Here is a 27,463-nt window from a genome sequence, read left to right on the forward strand (position 1 = left end):
CACTTCAAACCGGCCGAAGTCAACCGAATTGACCGAATTTAAATACATATATATTTTTTCAATGTGTTGTCTCTTTCTTATTGGATGAGTTTTGTTTATGTTGCACCTTGCCACACACGATCTCAATCAGCTCATATAAATGCTTATAACCCTAAAGGAGCAGCCTCATTCTCTCACGGCCTCACTCCGATCTCTCTCTCCCATCTCTCATTCTCTCTCTCAAGTCTCACCATCTTCCATAAAAATCAGGCCCAAGCCACGTTCTTCAAGAATAGATGAGTCTATGTCCTTCATTAGATCCGTCCACCGTAGTTAATCGACGACTCTGATCTCTCTCCCTCATCAATCAGAGATTTTTTTTCCAATGCGATTTGGGAATTGAGAATGTTTAAAGTTTTGACATTTTCTTCTTGTTATTAATTTTGTTTTCTTATGAACTTTGGCTCTCAGTATGTTTGCTGAGATTAGTATTAAGCTTCTGAGTTTGATTTTTTGGATTGTTTGCTGAGATTTGTATGTTTGTTTTTGTATTGTTTTCTTTGGTCAACAGTTTGTATGATTAGTTGTATATGCTTCAAGCTTTGATCCTTTTGTTGTTATTTAGCTTTGCGTTTTGCTTGATTTGCTTCATAACGGGTTGTATTAGTGTGCCCAGAATTAATGGTTTTTTTTGTTTGTAATAATAATGCCCAGAATTAATTATGTGCCCAGATTACAGAACTTTTAAACTCATCATTGAACTTGAAGCCCAGAAAATGGGTTTTATTGTTCACCAGGTTTATTGCTTTGGTTGCTAAATAATAAATTGGATCAATTGATTAAGAATATGAATGAAAAAGATAAGAGTAAAGCCCATAAAATCATAAACTAGCCAAAAAAGCCCATTAAAATTGGAAGAAAACAAAAAAAACCCATCTAAAACCGACCCCGAACAGGGCCGAATTCAAAATTCGGTAACCCGAAATTTTCGGCCCAGCCCATTCTTCTTCGATTCTCGGTCCAGATTTTGGCCCAACTGATAAGTTCGGGTCGGACTCAGTTTGGGCCCAAAACCGAGCCGGGCCGACCCGCGCCCACCCCTAGCTTACCTAAAGCCTTCAAAAGTAAAGAATCCAAAACAGACAAGGAATTAGATATTGAGCCGCAATCCTAACAATTTCCACCTCGGCTCAAAATCTCTGAACTTTCACTGAACGCAAGTTTTCTTGGGTCTTCTCAACGAACCACGATCACCACCACACCTCAGTGCGCCTCTTGGCGTGCTTAACATTAAGATGAGATAGTCAAGTTTGAGAAGCACTCAAACTTGACCCTTGGACAACAACTCTTTCCCTCAAACATGCACTGTGCAGCCGATTGCATGCAATCCAAGTCTCCATCAAAGTTACCAAACCTAATAGGAACGATCTTTAATGGTTTGCACAACTCACCTCAAGCAACATCCCCTTGAACGAATTCTGCACCATAAATGGTACCTTCTCTTGACGCATCATTCTCATAACACCAAGTTTGCTTCTCATTGTCCTTTCTAAATCTACTCTCCAAAGTAGGTGACACCTTAATTGTGGAATTTGCATGAGCTAGCATATCCCAACCACAAACTTGTGTTGGGATCCTTATGGGTCTGCCTCCCTTTAAGGACTGCTGCAATGTTGGTTGCTCTTGAAATTTTACATTTTTAGAAGCAAATTTCGTTCCTCCACATTTACTATTGCTCATCTTCCCCAAATGCCTATAGGAACCAAGATTGCCAATCTTTCCACCTTGAACAGAACTTTCAACAGAATCAACTGTTCCACCTTGAACAAAACTCTCATCCAAACGATAGAGACCATTCACCTTCTTACCCTTCATCACTAAGAGTGCTCCATTCAAAACCTTCATATTTCCATCTTTACCCACAATCTTGTGGCCTTCCGAATCCAAAGTGCCAGGAGATATCAAATTCCTATCCAACTTAGGAACATGGCAAACATTCTCTAAAGTCCTCACCGATCCATCATGTACCTTCAATTTGATTGTTCCAACACTAGCAACTTTGTAGGTATGTGCACCCACCGACTTTACTAGACCTTCCTTCACATACTTGTAGGAAGAAAACCAATCCCTATTGGGACACATGTGTTCAGAACAACCTGTATCCAAAATCCACTCATCTTGTGGCTTTCCTAAACATGATGTGACCATGAGTGCATCTCCATAAAATTCTCCATCATCTTCACTCTCCACCGTTGCAGTAGTAGCTCTCTTTGACTTCAATTTTGGACAATTATATTTGATATGCCCAAAATCATGACAGTAATAGCACTCTTTATCTTTGTCTCTATCTTAATCTCTAAAATTTCTTGACTTTGATCTACCACGACTCAAACCCTCTTTCACATTAGATCTCCCTCTTACAACCAAAGCAGATGTATTTGTAGATGTCTCTTCTTCTTCATTTTTCTTTCTCCTAGATTCCTCACTCAAAAGGGTATCCCGAACTTCGTTGTAGACCAACTTATTTTTCCCAGCTGAACTGCAAATAGAGTTGACGGTAACATCCCAAGTATCTGGCATGGAGGTCAATAGTATCAACGCCTTGAGATGCTCTCCAATTATGATATCTACCGTGGCCAATTGTTCAACAATATTGGAAACCGCTGCTTGTTGTTTTCGCACAAAACCACATTTGCTCATCTTCATTGAAAATAACTTTCTCAATAAGTGTACTTGCTCAACAGCGCTTGGTTTCTCAAACATCTCAGACAAAGTATCCATTAACCCCTTAGTAGTTTTCTCATTAATCACATCGCGCCGAACTTCGTTTGATAGCGATAGTTGAATAGCTGCTAAGGCTTGAGTGTCAAGCTCCTCCCAATCCACCTTTTTCATGCCCTCCGGCTTAACTCCTAGCAAAGGCTTGGACAGTTTCTTCAGATTCAAATAGTCAGTTATTTGAGACCTTCACATAGCAAAATCATGCCCATCAAATTTATCAACTCTTATCTCGACGTCTTCAATCCCCATCTTTCCTCTAGCTCTTGAAACCTGGCTCTGATACCACTTGTTAGGAAATTCAGGTCACCTTCCGAATTCCCTAGCCCAAGGCCGAAACCGAATCAAGAAAGTAATCACAAACTATGCAAGCAAACACAAGATTGTTGACGAGGTTCGGTCAAACAGTTGACCTACGTCCCCGGGTGATGATGATGGTGAATCCACTAAACGAGAAGAAGATTACAAACTTTTAAAGAACGTTTTTGGTTCTTCCACTCAAATAGTATATCTCCTCACAACCCAAATTCTCAATAGAGAATTCCCAAATACACTCGATCTCTCAAAGCTTGCAACTCTCTAAAATCTCTCAAATTATCAGAACACTCAATTGATCCACACCTAAAGCTATGCCTCTAATGTCCTATTTATAGGCTCACAATTAGTCAGACTTACAATAGGATTCAGAATCATAGAAGGTAATCCTAAACCTTTACTTCTAAGAAAAAACTCCATAAATCCTAGATACACTAGAATAGCTTACCTAAAGCCTTCAGAAGTAAAGAATCCAAAATAGACAAGGAATTAGATATTGAGCCGCAATCCTAACATGGCTTACATGGAGCCTGGTCTCTAATTTCTTTTAGGGATTTCGGTTCAGGGAAAGTGGCTGAGGGTTTTTTAGTGTCATTTGGAATCAGATTAATGAGATTATGCTAGTTGTGGCATCTTGTTGTTATCTGTTGTCTCTATGTTTGAACCCTAGTCCTTTGAACAGTATGTCGTTGAAGTGTATGTTGGAATATAGGTTGAAGTTGTTGTCCTAGGCTAGCCAATTTTTTATTTCTACTAGTTCTTAGTATAAGCAAAGCAGTTTGTTACGAGTCATGAGTTCATTTTGTACATACATGACATTGTTGGTCATAATCAGCACTGATTTGGAGCCCACCTCCGAACGTCAGAAAGGCCTCGATGGTGTGACCTCTGGGAACACCAAAACAAAGACCTTCACCTGAGCTTTACCTCAAGCCAAGCACTGCCTTGACACCGACATAGCCTCCCACAGAGGTCCAAAATATGAGAATCGATGTACATCAGTCCCACATCAAAGACAAAATGGAGTTCCTCCCTCAACTCACCTATAAAAGGTCTCTCTCTCTCCTCATGAATACTTACTTATTTATTGCTTACTTAACATTATTGCAAGTCATATTTGACATCTTTACACTCGATTCAGATTAGACACATCTTCCTTGAAGTAAATCGTGTTGCTAATAGATTGGCGCACCATACTAGTTTGAATTATATTTCTGATTCGGGATGTTCTCTACAAGGACTCTTGTATTAATGCTCAAGGTCAAGGTTTTATGTCCCCCTCGACGCATTTTAGTCATTCTAATAATAAGTCAGACGTGTGAATGAGCCTCCCAGTTTAGCTGGGTTCCAAACTCCTTCAAAAAAAAAAAAAACATTAACTGACTTAGGCATCAGAGGAGTGAAAACTGCCAAATGCGGTCTCCCTCTTTATGCTAGTGTATTTTATTTGACAGGTGACGCGACCGCATTCCCTCTGGACCCGCGTTAACAAGATTAGGGAACCCCTTGAATCTTGAGCATTGACACATTTCTGTTTATGTAATCAATTTTAGAATTAGTACTCACTATTTGTTATTGACTTATTGTGCTATATTGTTATCACCAGTTGGGTATGTGAAAGATTGTGGCCTTATCTAACAACTCATCTTCATAATTATGAGATATGACTGAAAGATCCACTCAAATAAAAAAAAAATCAACTATAAATTACTAATTAAAATCTCTAGATTTGCTTCCTTTCTTTTTCCTCGGTAAATTTGATGAAATCTGCTCTAGATAAATAAACCACGATGGTAGATTAATTCAAGGAAGAATTGTAAATATCTAATTAACCTTTGCTCATTGAGTGAGAGTCTGATTCTTTTGTGTGTGTGTGTTTTTTTTTTCCTAAGAAATAGTTTTTTTTTTGGCAAGCCCTAAGAAATAGTTGAAAAAAAGGGGAACTTTGATTAGTCATTGAAATGAGGACCAGCATTTTTCTTCTTTCCTTCTTTATAATTAGATAATGTAGATAGTAGACTCACAACGTTAATAACCGAGGGAGGCTAGGATTTTCTTCATTTACTTTCTTTCTTTATTCCCTTCTATATTTTACTCAAGATTGAAGCACTACAGGGGGGAAACGACCACCCACCAATATATACACCAATTAAGACTCCAAAACACACCAACAAATCCTCATTTCCCTCCCTCGGTCCCAAAGCAGGCCAAACAAAAACAAAGCTATACGCCTGTACCAATACCAGGCTACCGCCGGCCCCCTCCTCTCTCTCTCTCTCTCTCCCCTCCTCCTCCTCTTTCTCTATCTATAAAACACCGAGTGGCCGTATAGTCCTGCACTGTTAGAAAAAGAGATAATGAGAATGAGACCTATATCAGCATTGTGTGGTCTCCTGCTCCTAATGCTATTGGTAGAAGAAGCTACATCTAGTTCCAGAAGACATGAAATGCTATCATCATTTCAGGCAAAGCTTCATGAAAAATCACTGTCCGGTCCAACCAAACCGCCTCTCTCATCATTGTTCGAAGCTTCAAATGTCACTAGGGTAAGCGAAAATGATATATACCTGTTCATGTTTTCATACATTTCATCCTTAATTATTCCCAATTTAGTTAAAATAAACTTTGTTTATATAGGATGGGAGAGTGTTTTACCCGATCGGGTACGGGGCAGACCCGACCGGGGCAAATGACAGCACAGAAGCCATAGCAAAAGCTTTGGAGGAAGCTTTTCAGTTGGAAAGCGGGCTTGAAATGCTGCCTGGAATCACTGACTTGGGAGGCATTGTCATTGATCTGCAAGGTGGAAATTACAAGATTGCCCAGCCTTTACGGTTCCCTCCAAACAGAGGCAACATTGTGGTCAGTCTCTCTCTCTCTCTCTCTCATGTTGTCTGTGTCAAAGTGTCATCGTGTACATCAAAACACTGCAACTCCAAGAATAAATCGACTGCTTTGTTCGCATCGGAGAATAGCCATATATGACAGTGTTGGGGTCAAAATTAAAACCGTGTGAGAATAGTAATTCCTGAAAGAGAAAATGTATGATTTTATATTTAATCCTATAGTGACAGATTGAAAATTAGCTGCTGGGAAATAGAAAAGAAAATTTTTAAGACCTGGAAAATTGAAGATGGTGAAAGAGAAACAACCTTTTGAGGGCATGTGCGTTTGTACCACGTCTCCATGTTGTAGTTCGTGCTCATTAACAAAGAACTGCATTCCCGCCCTTTCCACCATTACTTTATTTTCTCTGATGAGGCTCTCCGATCTACTCTCCAACCTCCCATTTGAAAAATTAAAGTTGATAAATGCACTGCCAAATTTGATGCTCTCACATTCAATTTTATATCGACTTTCAGATGACTTTTAAGTTTCCATGTTAGGTTTGTAAGATCGATATTGGTATTTATTAGAGAAAACTAACAAGGTTCAACCCTTTTTTTTTTTTTTTTTTTTTTTTTTTTTAAGGATCAAAGGATTTCACCCCTACCCCATGGTGACTCGAATCCATGACTTCGTCATTAGGTAGTGGGTGCTCTAACCACTGAGCTTACACAATTAAAAGTTTTTTTTTTTTTTAGCCACGTTCCTTCCCAACTGTAACTTTTTTTAATTTTTATTTTAAAACAGATTTTACCTTTTAATTTGCCTATAGAGCATCATAGTATGCATTTTTGAGACTTACTTTGCGATTTCAACATGCAAACAGTCATAGGTTTAATTTTATATTATCTTAATTTTTAATTTTCTTCGTTCAACGCTTGCACTAATTTACATGTTTAATTTTTACTTTTTTTGTTTAACTTCACTCACATCAGTCACATGCCTACGTGAGATTCTTTTAATTTTACTATATTTTGTCAACTATGTTAAAAAGACGATATCTCAAGAAAAAAAGAAGGAAAAAAAAAAAAAAAAGAGGTCGATATCTCATTTTTATACATAAATGTTAGTGAAGTATTAAACCTCAACGTTCAATTAGTAACTTTCCTGTAATAAAAAATGAAACTAGTAACTTTCTTTCTCCGACACCCTTCTTTCTCTTCCTCCATGATAAAGTTGTGTTAGATGTACTGCATATGTCTAATTATTCGAAGGTGACGGGTTTTCAGTGCTTTTCTCTATGCATTTTCACTAAAGACTTCTGCATTCCCTGTTTAACCCTAAAAAAATTCCAACATACTAGTTAGATATCCACACTAAATATATAAGGGGGCAAGGGGGCAAGGGGCCTTTGTTTTCTCATAATAAAACCCTTTTCCTTGGAGTAAGTTTAATAATTTAGGGGCAACACCCTAACTAAAAAGGTAAGACTGAATCACTAGGAATAATATATATATTTCTTAAATAATTGCATCTTTCACTCTTTCTGCAATAACTGTCTTAATCACGCGTACTGGCGGACGCAGCTAAGGCCCAGTGAAGGCCGCTGCCCCCAGTGTAATTTTTAGTTTTGTTGTATCAGCCTCACAACCTATACATATGCTGATAATGTTTTTGACTTCTAGTTATATCATTGCCCCCACTCCATAGCAAATTAGCAATATAAGCCTCAACCTTAGAACTCCATTCAAGTACGGACCTTTATATATGAAAGTCTATAGGCTCAAGTGAAATTCTCGTCCACATATATCAAACAAAGAAATAGAAATATTTCTTTGTCTATAGTTACTGACTTACTAATTAGCTAAACTTTGAAGATTAGTTTCCACAGTTTACAGGCTCGTTGGTAGGCTATATCTTTGATTTAGATTTTTTCATTTTCGCTTGGAATTTTTTTTTGTTTGCTCTATGGATGTTGGTTTTTGGCGAGAAAGTATTCATACGACATACTGTTGACATATGCATTACTAAAATATTGGCATTCATTGAAATTTTATTATGTATTGAAATTTTTTTTGCCCGCTCGCATATATAATCATGCGTCCACCACTGATCACACATGCATACTATGGATGCATGGAGAAGGTTTCTAATTTTAATTAGAAGTTACTATTTTGGTCTTATAGTCATTTTTCCACTTTCATACTCAATACATCTAAAAGATTCTAAACCATGAACATATATGATCATAACAATCAGATACAAGGAGGAACGCTGCGAGCCTCTGAAACATTTCCCGGTGACCGCCACCTAGTCGAATTATGGTCTCCAAATTCTCAAAAGCTTGGGGAAAAAACCTCCATCACCAATCGATTCTTCTTTGATAAAAAAGTCGAAGGCGGTGTAGGAATCTACTACGAAGACATCACCTTTAGAGATATACTATTCGATTCAAGCTTCAGGGGAGGAGGCATTTTCATAGTCGATTCAGCTCGAGTTCGCATAACCAATTGCTTCTTCCTACACTTCACAACACAAGGGATTCTAGTCGAAAAGGGCCACGAAACCTACATATCAAACACCTTCTTGGGACAACACTCCACAGTTGGTGGTGACAAAGGTGAGAGGGGATTTACCGGCACAGGCATCGATCTTGCTAGCAATGACAATGCCGTAACTGATGTCGTAATATTTTCAGCTGAAATTGGGATTGTGTTAAGGGGTCAGGCTAACATGGTCACAGGGGTACATTGTTATAACAAGGCAAGTGGCTTTGGGGGTATAGGTATTTTGGTAAAGTTAGCAGGAAACTCACAAACTAGGATTGACAATTGCTACTTGGATTTCAATGCTATTGTCATGGAAGACCCAGTTCAAGTTCATGTGACCAATGGGTTCTTTTTGGGTGATGCTAATGTGGTGTTGAAATCTGTCAATGGCAAGATTCTAGGGTTAAATATTGTGAACAATATGTTCACTGGGAACCCTAGAAGTACTGTTCCCATGGTTCAATTAGATGGGCAATTTGGGGACATTGATCAAGTGGTGATTGACCAGAACAATGTGATTGGGATGAGCTTGAAATCAACGGTAGGGAGACTAAGTCTGGAGGGGAATGGGACCAAATGGGTAGCTGATTTTTCTTCCCAGTTGGTCTTTCCCAACCGGATTAATCATTTTCAGTATTCTTTACATACAAAAGGGGAAACCAAGTTTACTACACATGCTGTGACAAATGTATCGAACAATGTGGTGGTTGTGGAGAGTCAAAATGAGGTAGATGGTGTGGTTTCTCTAGTTGTTCACCAGTAGATCATTATGTTTCAGAAGAAGATTTTTTAATGTAAGATTAGCAGTTCGATGCTCGTAATCATTTTTTACTTCTCATATATATTGATGATTTGTGTGTATAGAGAATGGATGAGATAAAGAATGAGATAGAAGTTTCGACAGATAATTTCCATAAAATATGTAGACCTATTAGCATATTGACCAAATATGATCATGGTTACAAATAAAGAACATGTTAGCAACTTTTTAATAAATTTTTATTTCATATGGTCTTATAATCAAAAATCATTTTATCTTGTCTTAAAGAAGTAGGTTGTGAGATTTTCTGCTTACCAGAAAAGGAATATAAAAAAAGACATTACGGGTTTGAAGTGCAAAAGTATATGGCTACCTCATGGGCGATGGTTTTGATGATGTGTTTACTCTCTTGGAATCTAGTGTCTTGACCTGGTTAATTATCAAAGCTTGAATTCAACCAAGACTTTGACCAAAAAAAAAAAAAAAGAATTCAACCAAGACAACATCCTGAATCAACAGAAAGATTCAAAGATAAAAGCTCTTTAACTACAGATTTCTTGGGGATGGGAAAAGAAAGAACTTGGGGAATCTAAACATCTATAAAGATCAGACATCTATCAGAAAACAAGAAGTTTATATATACGATTATACTTAGAGAGCATACTGATCATGCAGTTTCTTTTCGCTGAAGATACTGATTGTGCTATTAATCATGATACTCTTGCACGCGGGTATATCAATTAAGAATTTCCTGAATACCATGAGTGGCCCAAGTCATAAAATGAAGTTCAAGACTTCAAGCTACACACATGTTATTGCTACTATACCCACATGTCTAAATTTAGGATGCAAAATTGTATTGGTCCGATGACGTGGGCGAGTTTCATGTAATTTTATTATTTATTTTTTACAATTTATTAAAAATTATTTTCTACATTAGTAGAACTTGTTAAGTTAGTAGACAAAAATTATACATCTCAAAATAACATAATAATCTACAATATAAAATATTTTGATACGTAACAATAATATAAGTTCTTTTTTAGATAAACATGCATATTTGTGTGAGCGGTCAAGGGTCAATGTCAGCCAATTAGTTGCTGGCTACGTTGGTTCGTCTAGTGTTTTAACCATATTGATTGAAGCGATTGCCTCACCTGAATCACCTTAGGGTCGGCCTAATCTAATTCACAGTTCGGATTATGTATTTTATTATCAGATAAGAACATAGCTATTCTAACTACTGTTAATTTGTATACTTTCTCCAAATAAACTCCATATCTAATGCAAGTTGATGGAAACAACCAATAGAAATTTGTAAGATTTCTTTTGGAGAGAGACATACTTTTCCATATCTTGAAGCGCATAAACACAACTAAAGAAGAAGAGACAGTAGTCACTCAGAGTACGCTTTCACCAAAAGAGATAGGGAAGAAGAGACAGTGGATTGTCAAGTAAGCATATCCCATCTCACACCATTTTCCTCATCTCAATTTTACTCTCACACTCCATAATTGAGCCTAGCTAACTGTTCCTACCAGGTGGTTGCTCTTTTCCCTTTCATTTCAGCATGTACTGTCTGATAAAGTAATCTGGGGTTCACATCTAAAACCAATTGGCAATGGAAACTCATAGGCAATGTCTTATTTTTTCAATGTGAGATGTATAATCTCAACACGCCCCCGCACGTGTGGCGAATTTTCAAGCCATACACATGGACAACATTGAGTGACGTGGAGCTCGTGTGGCCGTTAGACATGCACACGTGGGTAATCCGTTTTGATACCATGTTAAAATTCATTGTAAAAGGTTGACGAAAGATGACATTGGGTGACGTGGAACTCGTGTGGCCGTTAGGCATGCACACGTGGGTAACCTGCTCTGATACCATGATAAAGTAGTCTGGGGTTCACATCCAAACCCTTATAAACTCATAGGCAAGATCCCATTTTTCCAATGTGGGATATATAATCTCAACACTGTCAACTTCGTGCTTATCATGCCTAGCTCTCTTCTCCTCTTAAATAAACTTCGAGAGATAGCTATCTTCATTCCCCACCACTTTCAGACATCTCTCCACCATCTCCAATATGGCTCAAACACCCCCTCCAACTCCAATTCCAACTCCAACTCCAACTCCAACTCCTAGTCCTACTTCAATTAGAACAGTACTACTTCGTCACCAAAACCCTCCTGATCATGATATAAATCCACCCCCTCATGATCTCAATGTTATGATCATTTTGGCAGCCATTTGCTGCGCTTTTGTTTGTGCCCTCGGCCTCAATTCCATGCTCCAATGCGTTTTTCAGTGCGTAAATCGTGCCATAACCGAACCAGTCCGATGGGTCGCTTCACGTAGGCTAAATTCAGGTCTAAAGAAGAAGGAAATGGTAGCTTTGCCAACTTCAACTTATTCGAACTCATCAAGCTCTTCTCCATCACCATCATCATCTCCGGGCTGTGCTATTTGTCTCGTGGACTTCTCCGATGGGGACAAGATTCGGGTGCTGCCCAAATGCAACCATCGGTTTCATGTTGTGTGCATTGACAAGTGGTTGCAGTCTCACTCATCCTGCCCTACTTGCCGGCAGAGACTCAAGTCTTCCAGTGATTCCATGCTCTCTCTATCTGAGATTGTCACAACCTAGAGCTCAGATTGGTTGGAGTCATATCGATCAGTAGTATTTTGTTTTATCAAAATATGTCATTTTCTCTACTTAAGATTCTGATCCTTCCTTGTCGAGTTTAGAATGAAATTTTTTTGCAGCCTGCAACTATGTAGAATAGCTAATGAAAATTCTAGTTTGGTAATATTAGTATAGTATGTTGTCAGTTTGTGTAATACCTTATTAATAGTTATTATAAAGATTGATCTTAAATAATGGAAAGTTGGAAACTGTGGCAGCTCTTTTCTCTTTCTAATGATGAGGAGGTGAACAACCACATGAAATTAAAATTGTAGTTGCACTAATCCAGGTTACTTTGGAACCTTTCTCTCTCAGAAATTTTCTTAGCAAAAAACTAGGATTAAGTTTAGGTGCGATTATTGTCACCCTACTAACTACTTTCTTCACCCTATAAGTTTTTGATTTATTGAAAAACTAAAATACCATAATATAAAAGTACAATAAAGGACAATATCTTATTAAGAAAAATAGAAAATTACTCATAAGTGTCACTTTGAAACTTTAATTAGCCATAAGGTCACCAAAGTTTTCTTGTACACATAAGGCCACTTACATCTTTAAGTTATTTCATCTATGACAATTGTGCCCCTCTACAAACAAAACAAACTATCTCTCTCTCCCTCCCTGACCACCGGAGCTAACTACCGCCGGGAGAGAGTGATCGAACCTCTCCACTGTTTGAATTGGTCGTCAGGCTGCCGGGAGAGAGTGATTGAGCCTATCCACAGTTCGAATTCATTGACGAGATTTCTGATGCAAGCCGGGCCGGAGGCGGTATGCGTCACTTGAAGGAATGACTTTATCGACCACGGTCGGAGTCTCCTCCATCTTCCACCGCGACCAGATTGTCATCCTTGTCGTCCACAAGATCTGGTATGGGAGCGCGGGTCGTGGATCTGGTATGCGAGTTGAGGTCATGGATCTGGAGCTAGGCTCCGGCGATCTGGAGTGACGCGCAAATGATGTTTAAAGGCGACCAATGGTCTCTCTCTCAGTTCCCGGCGCTGTGATCTTTGCTGGAGACAGCGTTTTTCAAGGTGTGGAGGAGCGGGTTCAGAGTCATTTGTTCCTGTGAGATCAAACTGTTGGTTTGACAACAATTACGGCGAGGTCTGGTTCGAATCCGCCGTTTGGTCAGAAAGTTATCCTTCGTCTCGTAAGCCCCTCTCTCTCGAACGACGTCGTTTTTGGTGTGAATTTGAGTATATGTTGAGCATATGTTGAATGATTTCTCCATGTTCTATGCACAAAAAGTTACTTGTTTTGACCTTGAAAGAGAAAGCTACTTGTTCTGACCTTGAAAGAGAAAGATTGATACTGGAATATTTGTTTCTTTGTTAGTAAGTGATTAAGCTGGTGGGATTGACTAGAAATGTCAATATGAATAATTTCGTGTTTAATCAAAATGTTGATGCTTAAGGAATGCTGATGCTCTTTACAACAGTTTTAAATGGCTATTTAACCAAGGGATAGTAGCTTTCTATTTTCTTATGCTAGTATATTTTCAAACTAATGTTAATAGCTTCTGTTTTCATTTTGATAGATTTCACGTTAGTAGCTCTTTATAACTGGTATAGTGGTTTTTCAACAAGGTGATAATAGCTTTCTATGTCTCTGTTAGTATTTTTTTAAACTGATGTTAGTAGCTTTTGTTATAATGACTTTTTAGCACATTGACAGTAGCTTTCTACATCTATTGTAATAGATTTTCACAACTATAGTAGTAGATTTTTAAAACTATGGAAGTAACTTTTTATTTTCATAGCTTTGTTAGACTTTGAGAATAGCTTTCTCAGTCTATAGGAGTAGCTTTTTTTCTACTTGGTAGTAACTTTTAGTTTTTGTGAGAGTAGGTTTTGGTGTTGGTTAGTGTAGTTTTTGTTCTGCTTGATAGTAGTTTTTGGTGATGGTGAGAGTAGCTTTTGTTACTGGTTATGGTGGCAGTAGCCATTTGTTGCTAGTGAGAGTATCTTTTTGTGTCGGTGACAGTAGATTTTGTTAATGGTGTTAGTAGTTTTTGATTTTTAGGAGCGTATCTTTTATTTGTGACAGTAGTTTTTGTTGCTGGTGACAGTAACTTTTGTGACCTTGTTGGAAATCTCACCAGCGTAGCTTTTGTTTGTGACAATAGCTTTTGTTTGTGACAGTAGCTTTTGTTGCTGGTGATAGTAGCTTTTGTGACATCGTCGCCAGCATAGCTTTTGTTGCTAATGACAATAGCTTTTATTGCTAGTGGTAGTAGCTTTTGTGACATCGCCGGAGGTTACCGGAAATCTCATCATAGTAGCTTTTGTTGCTAGCCACAGTAGCTTTTGGTGTTAGTGATAGTAGCTTTTGTGGTTGCCAGAGTTTGCTGGAAGTTGGCCGGAGATCGGCCGGAGACCCACCGGAGTTGGCCGGAGACCTCACTGGAGAGGAGAGAGAGAATGGTTGTTGACTTTTTACTCTAGTTGCATTTATGTAAATATGTTGATTTTTATATCCAAAATATAACACCATTTTTAATCTAGTGGCCTTATGAGGGAAAAAATTAGTTGGTGGCCTTATGGCTAAAAAAACATTCAAAGATGCACTTATATGTAATTAAATTATAATCTTATTACACCATACAAAACATGTACTTAAACTTCATTCATCGCTAAACTCTAACGTTTTCTTTCTTAGCATTCATCATATTCAATCGTACGTTCTCATGTTATGCTAACAAACAAAGAATTTGAGATGCGGATAAAGTCAAATAGAAAAAGAATTCGAGTTAAACCCGAGTACCCTACATTGAAAAATGATATTTTGGGTACAGTAAATGGGTGAACTAAGTAAATTGGAAATTAGAAAAATATACATAGGGTGAGAAGAGAATTTAGGGTGAAGAAAGTAGTTAGTAGGGTGGCAATAACTGCACCCTTAAGTTTTCATTGGATAACATCCTTGCTATTTGGGATAGAAGATTTAGGTATATCTATATATCAAATTTTAGTGTGCCTTGCATATTATATCTCTAATTATTATTCTTTAAATAAAATATTAATGAGTAAATAAATAAATAGTTAAACAATATACATGTAAAAAAAATTCAAAAAATACATGTAAAGATTATGTAATGTAATTAATAATTATTTAATTATAATAGGTTATAAGATATCATTTACTCAGTAAAATTTGAGATTCTTTGCATGGAATAAAGAACTAAATTCAGTTTAGTCCCTCAAACTTTAGATCAAACATCAGTTTGGTCCCTCATCTTTTTTTTTTTAATCAAACTCATCCTTGATCTCCCAAATTGCATCAACCTCGTCCAAAATTTGAATTTGACTCCGAAGATGACGTCATGCGCTGAGTTGAAGCCAACAAGGAGGTCCCACATTTCTGATTTTGAACCCACAAGAAGGGCAAAATGGACATTTTAAATTTAATCTAATTTCTAATTTTTTTTTCTCTTATTTTCTCTTTCTTCTGCCTCGCACTCAAATCTGAAACCTCCTTTCTCTCTCTCTCTACTCTCTCTCTCATTCCCAGCCACCATGAACATCTCCTCACAAGCTAAACAGATCTAACACAAACAATCAACCAAAACCAGACAATCGAAAGAAAAAGCAATCCAAAAATCTCAGCAAAAACGAAATCAAAAAAGCATCAGATCTCGACGGATCACAGAAAATGAGAAACCTTAGAGGGCGGAGAATACGACGGCGTTTAGTGAGTAACTTGGCGAGACTGCCGCGCAGATCACGGAGGACGACCTTGTCGAGGCCATTGACGAACTCGACTTCATGAGGAGGAGTGGTAATCGCCCTTAATGAACTTGACCAAGCAGGCGATTCGGTATGCGGATGGAGGAGTCAGAGGACTTGGAATCGGAATTGGAATTGGAATGGGAAGGGGAAGAAAGAGAGAGAGAGAGAGAGTGGATGATGGCCGGCCGCATTAGTCGATCCCGCGGTGTTGCAGGGGCGTTGAAGAAGGAAGAGGTATTGGGCTTGAAGAAGGAAGGCCCAAAATTAAACATGACAATCGAGAAGATTGATGGCTTTAAATTGTGGCTTTGATCTGCCAAACATTTTAAATTCCAGTTGGGATTGGTTGCATATGTAGTTCATTTAAAGCATTCTACTGCAGGTGTGAATTCAAATCCCATTTCGATTTTGCATGAATAATTTTGGTTTTGGTGGAGGTTGACTAAGGTTGAGTTATGTTGGGTTGAAGGAATATCTAAATCTTGTTATTAATTTATGGTTTGGTGTATCCTCAGTAGATAAGGCCGGTGTTCCATCTGTATATCATTCCTGTAGCCTGGGTTGGGATAAATTTTGCAACTTTTGATTTGATTATCTCAATAGCAGAGTGGTTGTAAAAGGGAAAAGGGCTGATCCATTGAAGCTTTAGGAGAGAGTTCAAAAGAAGTCCACCACCAAATTTGGTACATGCATTTTTTACCAGAATTCATGGTGGCCGGCCGGTGTTCATGGTGGCTGGGAATGAGGGAGAGAGAGAGAGAGAGAGAGAGAAAGGAGGTTTCAGATTTGAGTGCGAGGCAGAAGAAAGAAAAATAAGAGAAAAAAAAAATTTGAAATTAGATTAAATTTGAAATGTCTATTTTGCCTTTCTTGTGGGTTCAAAATCAGAAATGTGGGACCTCCTTGTCGGCTCCAACTCAGCGCATGACGTCATCTTCGGAGTCAAATTCAAATTTTGGACGAGGTTGATGCAATTTGGGAGATCAGGGATGAGTTTGATTAAAATAAAAATGAGGGACCAAACTGATGTTTGGCCTAAGTTTGAGGGACTAAACTGAATTTAATCCTGGAATAAAAATAGGGGTTTTTTATCACCATTAGGAACTGAACTTTCTTGCACCAGATACCCAACTTTCAAAAGTAATCAAAGAGGTATCTAGACTTACAAAAACTGATAAATTTAACACCTTTGTTCGTTTTCCTTCACAGCTCTATTAAATCTAAGAGCAAGTTCACCCGTTGGGTCACCGGGTCACCTACTATTCACTACTTTTCAGTGTATATTTTCATTCTCTGGGTCACGAAATACACTGTGCCATTGACCCAGGGCACGAAATACACTGTGCAGGTCACCATGGTGACCCAGAACACTGTACAGGGTGACCTAGGGCACGAAATACACTGTGCTCGTGACCCAGAGGGTGAAATTAACACTAAAAAGTAGTGAATAGTGGGTGACCCAACGGGTGAACTTGCTCTAAGGTTATATACAATTTTTCACTCATTTTGTAGTTGGAAATGACAATATTATCCTTTAATTTTTTTCTCTTCCTCTTTTTATGTTCTCCTTCTTCGTCATCCTTATGCAATCTGCATATTGCATTTACAACCTAACTACGTACCCAATCTTAATTCTTCTTTACTTGTGATGACCCTACTTTAGCTCAATCATCTTCCTTGTGCATATTACATCTGTAACCCAAGCTTTTTCCATAGAATTGAAATTCGTCATTGTTAATGTCTAGATCTAAGGAAGGAATGTGAAAGAAAAAGAAAACGAATCTCAATTGTTATTAGAAAAAAACAACTAATCGCCAAATCAAACAATAATTTTAAATTAAGAACCACCATTCAATTTCAATTCCAACGTAGAAACTCAGTTAATAAGTACCTACAATTGCACATCACAAATTCGTCAATCTATTGAATCCCATTTTCATAGAAATTATAAGTACCTACAATTGCACATCACAAATTCGTCAATCTATTCAATCCCATTTTCATATAAATTAATTTGATTCTATGTTCAGTTGGGTGGACCATATGTATGGCATCACTGAATACCCTGATAAATGCATCTTAAAAACAAATAAGGTTGGGATGTTTCCCACCTCCTGAAGAAATAGAGAAAAAGGGAGAGGGAGACGATAGAAGAAGAAGAAGAGAATCAACAAAATAATAAATGATTGAAAAACTATTCTTGTGTGAAAATACTATTGGAACCCCACAAAACACTACACATGCACCGCCTATGATCAGTTTTAACGGAGAAGTAAAGGAAAATAAGCCGAGGTATCAAGTTGATTTGTTTTTCCAAGTTTAGGTGCCATTTTAATCACTTTTGAAAGTTGGGTATCATTCTGTCCGGTTCAAAAAGTTTAGATCCTGTTGGTGATAAAAACTCTAAAAATAGGGATTGACTTGGTTTAACATGTTTGAACGTGCCATGGGTGATTTTCTAAATTTCATGTGTCATGTGAAATTCACTTGTGCCATGAGTTTAGTATTCGCGAAAAACTGTTAGAATATGTGTGACCTTGCAAACCACTGAAATATCAAAAGAATTTTTAGTTAAAAAAAAAAAATCATTAGAGCTTTCGGTTTTCTATCAATTGTAACACATTCTAAATATCATGCTTTACCATTTGTAAGACTACGAAACACAAATAGAAATGAAGTTTTGTATGGTTTAGCACGTTGAGAGGCCATAGGGGCACTCATGGTAGGAAATAAATGGCATTGCCGAAACATGTTAAACTTTGTTAACACTAGTTTTTTTTGTAAGTTTTCTTCTATCATAAGCTTGCCATTCATAGAGCATGATCTTTAGAACGTGTTCTTGTTGACGGAACATTACAATTTTGAACGAATTTTTTTAATGTGTTTCATTGTTTTCTTACTTTGAAAATAAGAGTTTAAAAATCATTATTTGAGGGGAAAAAATCATGTGTTATAGTCCACAGTTTTTGGTAGAAATCATGATGTTGATTGAAATTTTTTTAGAAATTATTATGGGGTCTAGTTTCATGGAGTTGAGTTGAGGCTATGAATTTTTACAATATAAACCATGCCTAACAATTAGAGCTACAAATCTTTGCATATAAAATGCAATTTGGGATTTATTTGTGGTATTAAAACACCCGTTTGAGCTTCTTGTTGACTAAACACATAGATAGCATAGCAAACAGAAAGATAGCCCGCCAAATAGGAAAAACACACTGTTCTAAAACATGCTATCATGGAAAGTTGGAAACCACTAGCACTAAATTTCCCGAACTACCTCAAGGACAAGCAATTACACTACCTATTCCTCCATGTCAAAGATCTGGTGAGAGGGATCACATTTACGCTCAATCATGATAACAGGACCAGAAAAGGCATGTCTGAGCTTCCTTCTACTCTTCTAGTGCACTTGCATCTGGTTTTTGTGGGAACTGCAAAAAGCCTTCAGTGTTATGTCACTTCTTGGCCTCATAAGACGATGAGAAAAATGGGACAAAAATCACCAACTTAAATCCCACGGCAATCTTGGAACAATATATAATTGAGATTTGAAGTTGACGTCCATTTCAGTAAAGTTCTTCGTGTGTTGCCTGTATAAGTAGATGCCACCACATCCAAATATACATCCAGGATAACTAAAAAGTAATGGACATAATGCGCTAACTAATTCAAACAGGAAACTGTGAGCTGAAACAGAAATTACAGAATTCTAATCATTGTGTATTAAAGATTGAAGCTAAACTTGATTAAAGCTGTTTCTTAGCTAAGTATATCAGCCCAATCAAAGGACAACAACAATAACTAACTTAATTTTCGTCTTCATCATAGTTTTCTTCTTCAAAGTCATCACCATATAGCTCATCATCATCGTCTTCATCACATAAAAGCCTTTTTAACTGTTGCTTCCTTATTCCCTCTTGAATTCGGTCCCTTATGACTGTTCCCTGGTAGAAAATATTGAAATAAATCTCCCCTATATCAGCTTGGTGCATACAACGCAAGTCATATAAAAGAACCATTTAAGAGAGAAAGAAGCCGGACCATTTTATGGAAACCTTCTTCAAACATCTCAAGAAATCCAGCAACCAATCGGTCAGCATTCTCCACCCATTCATTACGATGCATTTTGGCTACAATTTGTATCTGCAAAGTCCCAACAGAGAAAAGGGTAAATCAATTTACTACGGTCATCCTCAGACAACAACTGTAAGAAAATGAGACCTTTGCAAGACTAACAAGACTACTTCATCGTCAGTTAACTAAAAATCAGCAAGTGAAATGCTACAAATTCATGAACAATCATATTACTAGTAGAGAAAGGAACATGATCAGCAAGGTGTTCATATAATCTGTCAGTAATATGATTGAAAATTTACAGATTCTTTTTATATCAAGTTATTAACATGTCTACACACAAACTTGACTGAAAACATACAAATAACTCATGACTCCATGAGTTAGAATAATACATCTCATATATCATATCTCAACTCTCAAAAATCATCTAAAGTTAGTAATGCATATGGAAAAGTACCAAAAACTGATTGAGCATAATGGAATATATACCTTCTCTCCAACTTTTTCTTGGTGCTCCTTCACCCTCTCACGTAGTTTTTTCAGTCCCATATTCACTCTCAGCCGCTTTTCCTAATGGTGAGAAAGAAGAATGATATACAATGGATCACTTCTTGCAGTAGAACAAAAGAGTGATCACTGAAGCATAAGATATAAACAAGAACATACCCTCACATAGCTAACACCTAGATCCTTTCTTGAGTACCCACGGTCCAAATTACGCATCACATACTGGTTGTAATCTTTAACAATCCTCATTATGATATCAGATGTAGAGATACCATCAGTTCGCTTTGTTTCCTTAAACTTCCCAACAGACTTGACCTGTAAAGAAGTTCATAAGAGGGTAGAAATGGATAACGAAAACCTAAAAGCAAGACAGTTAGCGACAACATAGCCTATAAAATCCAGAATCTAGTCCATTCAACAATAAAATGTCGTGGTCCACAGAGAACATAACAAATTTGACACACAAAAGAGAAAAAACAGGTAGCCCAACTACTTGTGTAACTGCTATCAGTAAGACTTACAAATTCATAGACATCCTTTCCAGCCCCACTTGCATCAGCGTAGCTACATTTAAGAATATATGGATAAAAGTTATCTGTGCCGTCATAAAATAAAATACAATAAACCAATGGGAAAGAATAATCTGACAACTGAAAACCACATAGTAATCATGTTACATGGAGACAATCATGAATCAAACAACATTCAGAAATACAGATGAAGTCAGTCAATGACAAATATCCGGCCGTGAACAAAGTAGATAGAAACAGGTCATCCTCACATGATTACTTCTCTGAGAACATAAGCAAACGATTTCAACTTCTTTAAGTGGCATTAATAGATGCTCACTCCCTAAGATTTCATTATTTGAGCATAGTCAACACAAAACTTAGATGCCCCTCTACTCATGTCAATGATAAATCCGTTTTACCCTTGAAATGAAAGTCAGCCAAGCATTTTGCAGAATTCAATCAAGTTCAATGAAAGCAATTTCATTTGGGTTTAGTTTCTTACGGAAGAGAATCGTGGGCCACATAGTCGATCTGATGTTTGTCAAGAAACTCTTGCGTGAGAACCCATGGCGCATCAGGGATAACTTCATCCACCCATCTGTATCAGACACATTACAAGAAAATGCTTTAGGAACAACAGTTGAAAAATGCAAGATAGCTCCGACTGCGCAGATGCAAAAACAGGCATTCACTAATGTGAGCAGCCCATAAAGTAAACAAGGTTACATTACTTATTCAAATTCACTAGCCGTGAATAGTGAAAAAATAAGCAAGAGTGGGAAAGTTCAGAATTCTTTTAAAAGGAAAGCTAATTTCTACTTACTCAACATAGTTCATTAGATGCAACACAAGCTTAAGCCTAACAAAAACACTGCTTCAAAATGTATTCTAATTCACACAAAAGTAGCAACAAACTAACTTGCAATGGCGGAGTGATTCATAGCGCTCCTGGTCGGTCATAACCGTTTTGCCCTTGTAATTGTGAGTAACTTCATCATTGCAGCAGCCAACAAGCAGGTACGTATTTGGGAACCTAAAGTTCAACCACAAAGCAAATATTTCCAAAACTGAATCAAACTCCATTGAATTCATAACCCCAAAAAACATGAAGCCATAAAAAGGCATCAATATAACTGAAATTCACTACCGAGTAATCAGAGCATAAAAAACAAAAACTACAAAAAGGAAATTTTTTGGCCCAAAATTCATATTCCAAGACAAATTCAATTCAATATCGCATTCAAGACCTCAACATCCAGCAGCTAACTACAAATTGACAATAACCAAAACCCAGAAAGGGAATTGCTTGACTTTCAAGAAAGAAAACAACGAATTTAGCCAAAAATAATGAAAACCCACTTCAAATTATGAACAAAAAAATCAAACTGATACGCAGAAACAGAGAAAGAGAGTTACGATTTCTTGGCTTGCTCGAGAGAACGGGCATGTCCGAAGTGAAAGAGATCATATATCCCATCTGCATAAACTCTCACAGGTCGATCCTCCTCACTACTCTGCTTCTTCTGATCCTCCATCTTCAATTGCAGACGGGGTTTCGGGTCTTTTGGGTTTTTCCGGGTTCTGAGAGAAGAACAGAGACAGAGCAAAACAGAGACCCTCTTCTCTGTTTCTCAGTCTCTCTCTGTTTGAAGGAAAATACGACTTGTAGTCTTGTACGGAAACACCGGCTGGGGCAGGTCGTTTCTCTTCGCGAATCGGGACTTCGAGTTTTACTAGGATACGTATTATACTGTTCACCGTTTTGGTTGTTTAATCTGTTCCAGCAAATTAAGGTTGTCTTCTTCTTCTTCTTTTTTTACTTTTATCGTTTATTTGTTTTGTTTTTTGATTTGTGGATCCCGGTCAGTGAGGTGATGCCTGATGCGAACAAAGGCAACAGCATCGACATGGCACTGAGAAAATACTTCGGGCTTAAGTTTCATTACTTTGTTGCTTTAGTGGGTTTGGAGTAATAGAGAATATTTGAAAATTCTGTCACGTTCGGTGTATGTCATACTTATAAATATATTTTTTAGAAATAGAGGTTTTCGAAACTTTAACTCTATAGTATGTGGAATGAAATATTCCTAAAAAATAAACACATTGACGAAACACTTATAAAATTAAACGGATTATAAGCATTTGACGACACAACACTTATAACACAAAAACATGCACACAAATCCTTGAAAAGGAGAGGGACGCCGTTGGTTTGTGTGCACACATCTTTGCAATATGAAGTGGAAGTGTGGAACAGACTGGTCGGACGAGTATGAAATCGGGTCGGTCGGTTTACGTACCGGATACAGTCAGAACACTGGCAGTAAGGGACCGATTCCACGCCTAGTATTTTATAAACAAAGATCAAAGTTGAATTGATTTTAGGGTTGGTCAAACTACTGAAATTAGTATCAGTGAAAAAAAAGTATTGTTGTTCAAACTTCAACTATCGATTTTGACGGGAAAATCAGCAAGAAAAAGCTCGAATTCTTCAGTCCAGAATGTGTGGGTCTCTGTCAGTCAAAAGTCAAAACATGTTCCAAGAGCTTATGTTCAAAATAAAAACAATATATCTGCCGTGACAACCCAACATTAGCTTCCATTCAGCATTGGGAAGCTGACAGATTTAAATAAAAATCTGCAGCACCTAGTGTGGATATTCTCGATCAGGTATAGATTTGTAAAATTACTGCTTACTTTTCCAACTACTAGAATGAATCAATGAATAGAACATTCATTTTTATTTCAAGTTGCCATGTGATCATCTCATTGAAACATGTTACGAAAGATGGAAGACAGAGCAAAGAAAACAAATCGACTCTGCATCGTATATATCTAACAAAAGTAGATAACACCTATTAGGTGTTCCTTTTCCAATCAAAGGTTCCTTCGGAAACGAGCTACTTTCACTGCAATTGCCACTGCTATTTCTTCCATTTCAAATTAAGAGGGAAAACACCTAAGTTTGGCCGAAAAAATAAAAGAAGAGCGAAAACTGCATGTAGATGACACTACACACTAGTGTATTCTCCCAAACAGAAACAGCTATATAGAGTGAATAGAAACATTCATTTCTAGTATTTCTCGTTGCTACAGAACATGTAAATCTTTTATTGAAACATTGTAAACAGATGGAAAAGAGAACAAAGGAAAAACAGAAAGTTAGCTATTCTGTTTAGCAAAGGAACATGTATTTCTAGTTGCTGCATGTATGTAGCATGCATCTTGTTAAGCCACCTTCATTGCTTCTTCTGTCAATCAAGTTTCCTTTGCAAACCATGCACTTCCATTGCAACTGCTAGCTACTGTGTCTTTGATGTTGTCAAAGAACCGAAAATATGCATACCTCCATGACTTCTTTATCAGTAATGTGCCACAAACACCCCAAAAGCCTACGACAAACCTGAGAATGATGCTAACATAGAAACCAAGCTTTGAATTGTTATCTTCATCTTTATTGCCTCCTCGAGAAGAAAATTGTTCTGCACGTGTCTCATCTCCCAGGCAATCTGTTGAAAGAGGAAACCCGCGCAGTGATGGATTGCCCTCGTAAATAGATGGATCATCAAGCGTCAGGAGTTGATTGCCCAAAGGAATTCTTCCAGTCAAGTTATTGTAAGACAAGTTCAAGTAAGACAAGAAGGTCAACGAAGAAAAGCTTTGAGGAAGCTCTCCCATGAGGTGGTTGTGTGAAAGATCAAGGGTTTCTAACCAAGATAGATTCCCAATCTTGGAGGGAATGTTTCCACTTAATTGATTCCTTGACAAGTTCAGGGTACCCAATTCAATGAGACTGCATATTTCTTCCGGGATTTCACCTTCTAAATTATTTGATGAAAGATCAATGCTCTTTACATATTCCATAATCATGTCACTATATTTGAATTCTCTTCCTTTCGATATTACTGTTGTTTCCTCATGAATATAGGCTCCCAATGAATAGCCATCTTCATTGACTAGAGAGGTCATACCATTAAAACACTTGGGAATGGTCCCAGAAAAGTTGTTGTGAGCAAGGTCTAGGATGTGGAGGTAGGAAAGATTGCACAATTGTTGAGGGATGTGTCCACTTAAGAAGTTTGATCGCAATTGTAGCATTTGCAATTCGGCCAGCTTTGATCCTATCCACAAAGGCAATATTCCAGTGAATTTGTTGCCTCCAAGATCAAGTCTGCTCAACTTAGAACAATTATGCGAGGAAGAAGGAATTTTGCCACCAAAATTATTGTTGTTCATCTTCAATACAACAAGAGTCCTTGGGATACCCATTGAGCTCGGAATATTACCAGAGAGATTGTTGTATGCTACATCTACAACATTTATTTCTTTCCACAGACTCCATGCTTGAGGAAACTCTCCAGATAACTTATTGTTTCTTAGTGAAAGGATGTACATACCTTTTATGCTACAAATAGAGGGTGGAATGGTACCTTTCAAATTATTGTTAAAAAGATACAGACTCTGTAACTTGGGCAACAGTTCTCCAAAATCCAAGGGAATAGGCTGGGAAAGTGAACTATCATGAAGACTATCCAGTATCCACAGATCCATTGGTGGACAAAAGCTGAAGAGGGCCATCAAATTGATTATTACTCAGATTTATTAAAATCAACTTTGGAAATTTGGATTGGAATGGTAGCTTTCCTGGAATCTGATTGTAAGATAAATCCAAAACTTCAACTTGGGAAGAAATTTTCAAGAACCACTCCTGAGATATGGAATCCAAGATTCCAGTATGACTAAGGATCACATATGAGAGTTGAGTTTGAGATTGTAGCCATATGGGAAAGGCAGGACCTATTTGGCAATTGTAGATCTCAATTTTGTGGAGCTTGAAAGGAGGAACCCACTTATAATTAGTCACACTAAAAATGAGGGGCATGGGACGGTCTGTGCTCAATGTAAAAGACTCCAACCTTGTCAAGTTTATGAGATGAGCTTCAGTTAAGGTGCCTTCCCATGAATTATAAGACAGATCAAGGTCAACTAGCTGAGACAGTTGTCCAAAACTTGCTGGTATTGACACGCTCATACGATTCAAAGAGAGGTCCAGTGTTTTCAAGGTTGATAAATTTCCAATGGATTCTGGAATTGAGCCCTGTCAAGATGCTGCAGATTTTTTAGCATTCCCAGGGAAGAGGGTAATTCGCTTTCCAGCATATTACCAGACAAATCTAGTGACTCTAAACTAGCATTTTTACAATCTGAGAAACCATTCAAAACCTCTTTGACTCCCCCCTCAAGGTAGTTTAACCTAAGATGTAATTTCTTTAGTCTGCACAAATTTCCGAAGAGCTTGGGAATTTGACCCTGGAGGCCAGTATCAAATAAATCGAGGTCTTCTAGACTTTTTAGGCTTGCAAATTCCAAAGGAATGGGAGCATTGAAAGAATTTCGACTCAGATCAAGTTTTCTAAGGCTCGAAAGATTAAAAAGCCAGCTGGGAAATGAAGAATTGATGTGATTACCTGACATATCAAGGACCAAAAGGGATGTGAAGTTGACCGTCTCAAGTGAGATGGGAAGATTTTCTTTAATGCTGCATGCAGATAAATGCAACTCTAACAATGAAGGAAGCATGTTAACATCATGTAGCCAATTTAATGCATTGTTACTAAGATTTGCTCCTCCAAGGTCGAGATATTTGAGGGAAGGGAGATGAGAAAGCCAATTCAAGTTTTTCGAATATGAAGGGCATGAGGGGTGCTCACAACTAAGGTCAAGGTAATTCAAGTTTGACAGGTTACCAAGTGAAGAAGGAATCTCACCCCCAAATGATGCAGAGGATAGACTGAGATACCTCAAACTTTTAAGCTGCCCAATGAACTTTGGAATCTCTTTGAAACAATTCCAACCTAGGTCTAGGTAATACAAATGCTTCAAGCTAAGCAAAGAAGGATTTAACTTACCTGCCAAGCAAGACCGTCGGTAAGTCAACAATCCCGTCTTTTCATCAAAAAGGGGATATGTAATTGTGTTTCGGAGGTCCATCCTAGCAACATGACCGGTGAGGTTGTTGCATGAAATCCCAATCCATCGACAGCAATCATGTCCCACCCAAGAAGAAATCTTACCAGAAGGATCAGTAAGATGGTGCTTGAAAGAGAGAAGTGCTTGTCTCTCTTCCTCAAAGCATTTCTCACTTCTTGGAAGTCCCTCACCCAAACAGACTTTGCATGTTGTCAGTAAATATAAATAGGCCAACAACAAAAAGAGAAAATAATAGCTAACCATTCTTATGCAAAGGAGGTTTTCTTTGCTACAGATGGTATACAAGTGAATTCAATTTATAGAAGGCTAGCAGCGCTTAAAGTCAATATTAAAATCCATATGGAAATCAGTAATGTCCAATTTCCAAGCTATCAACCCCCTTCGGTTACAAGTTTAGCAAGTCTACCCTGAGTCCCTGACTCAGGTATGGTGCTGCATTGCTGCTCTTCTTCATTCTATTCTTTTCTTGGTCTTCAAATTGAGTGTATAAAAGTTTATATTTGATTAAGCTCAACTTGGGATATATTTAATTATTTATACATTCAAACTTATATAGTGGCTAGTCGTGAGGCTTTACTTTGCAAGTCATTTTATGAGAGCCTATGTGGCTTGCAGAAGTATATTCATATATGAGCTTATGTTTGAATAATCATCAAATAGGAAATACTATTTCCACAAATCATCCAAGAGACTAAGACTGACTTGAGAATAAGAGGGTCTATCAGGAATGAACAAAGGAGAA

The 27,463-nt window shown here is 37.6% G+C and overlaps 3 protein-coding genes and 1 pseudogene across 3 annotated transcripts; 2 read left to right on the forward strand and 2 right to left on the reverse strand.

Annotated features, from left to right (window-relative positions):
- Positions 1-5,250: 5,250 nt before the first annotated feature.
- LOC133733190 (polygalacturonase QRT3) lies at positions 5,251-9,259 on the forward strand. The gene is made up of 3 exons (XM_062160813.1): positions 5,251-5,618; positions 5,710-5,934; positions 8,158-9,259. The coding sequence occupies exons 1-3, from the start codon at positions 5,430-5,432 to the stop codon at positions 9,208-9,210; spliced, it is 1,467 nt and encodes a 488-aa protein (XP_062016797.1). The 5' UTR covers positions 5,251-5,429; the 3' UTR covers positions 9,211-9,259.
- A 1,959-nt stretch (positions 9,260-11,218) lies between these two features.
- Positions 11,219-12,099, forward strand: LOC133734229 (RING-H2 finger protein ATL74-like). Its single transcript, XM_062161866.1, has one exon. The coding sequence runs from the start codon at positions 11,298-11,300 to the stop codon at positions 11,856-11,858; it is 561 nt and encodes a 186-aa protein (XP_062017850.1). The 5' UTR covers positions 11,219-11,297; the 3' UTR covers positions 11,859-12,099.
- Positions 12,100-19,266: 7,167 nt separating this feature from the next.
- LOC133728859 (choline-phosphate cytidylyltransferase 1-like) lies at positions 19,267-22,438 on the reverse strand. The gene is made up of 8 exons (XM_062156287.1): positions 22,147-22,438; positions 21,650-21,763; positions 21,233-21,328; positions 20,740-20,782; positions 20,378-20,533; positions 20,201-20,281; positions 19,676-19,777; positions 19,267-19,578 (listed from the first exon to the last, which is right to left on the reverse strand). Exons 1-8 carry the CDS (start codon positions 22,263-22,265, stop codon positions 19,441-19,443), a joined length of 849 nt encoding a protein of 282 aa, XP_062012271.1. The 5' UTR covers positions 22,266-22,438; the 3' UTR covers positions 19,267-19,440.
- A 1,435-nt stretch (positions 22,439-23,873) lies between these two features.
- LOC133731155 (receptor-like protein EIX2) lies at positions 23,874-26,964 on the reverse strand (annotated as a pseudogene).
- Positions 26,965-27,463: the final 499 nt, after the last annotated feature.

Source organism: Rosa rugosa, chromosome 2 (genome assembly GCF_958449725.1).
Source record: "Rosa rugosa chromosome 2, drRosRugo1.1, whole genome shotgun sequence".
NCBI lineage: Eukaryota > Viridiplantae > Streptophyta > Magnoliopsida > Rosales > Rosaceae > Rosa > Rosa rugosa.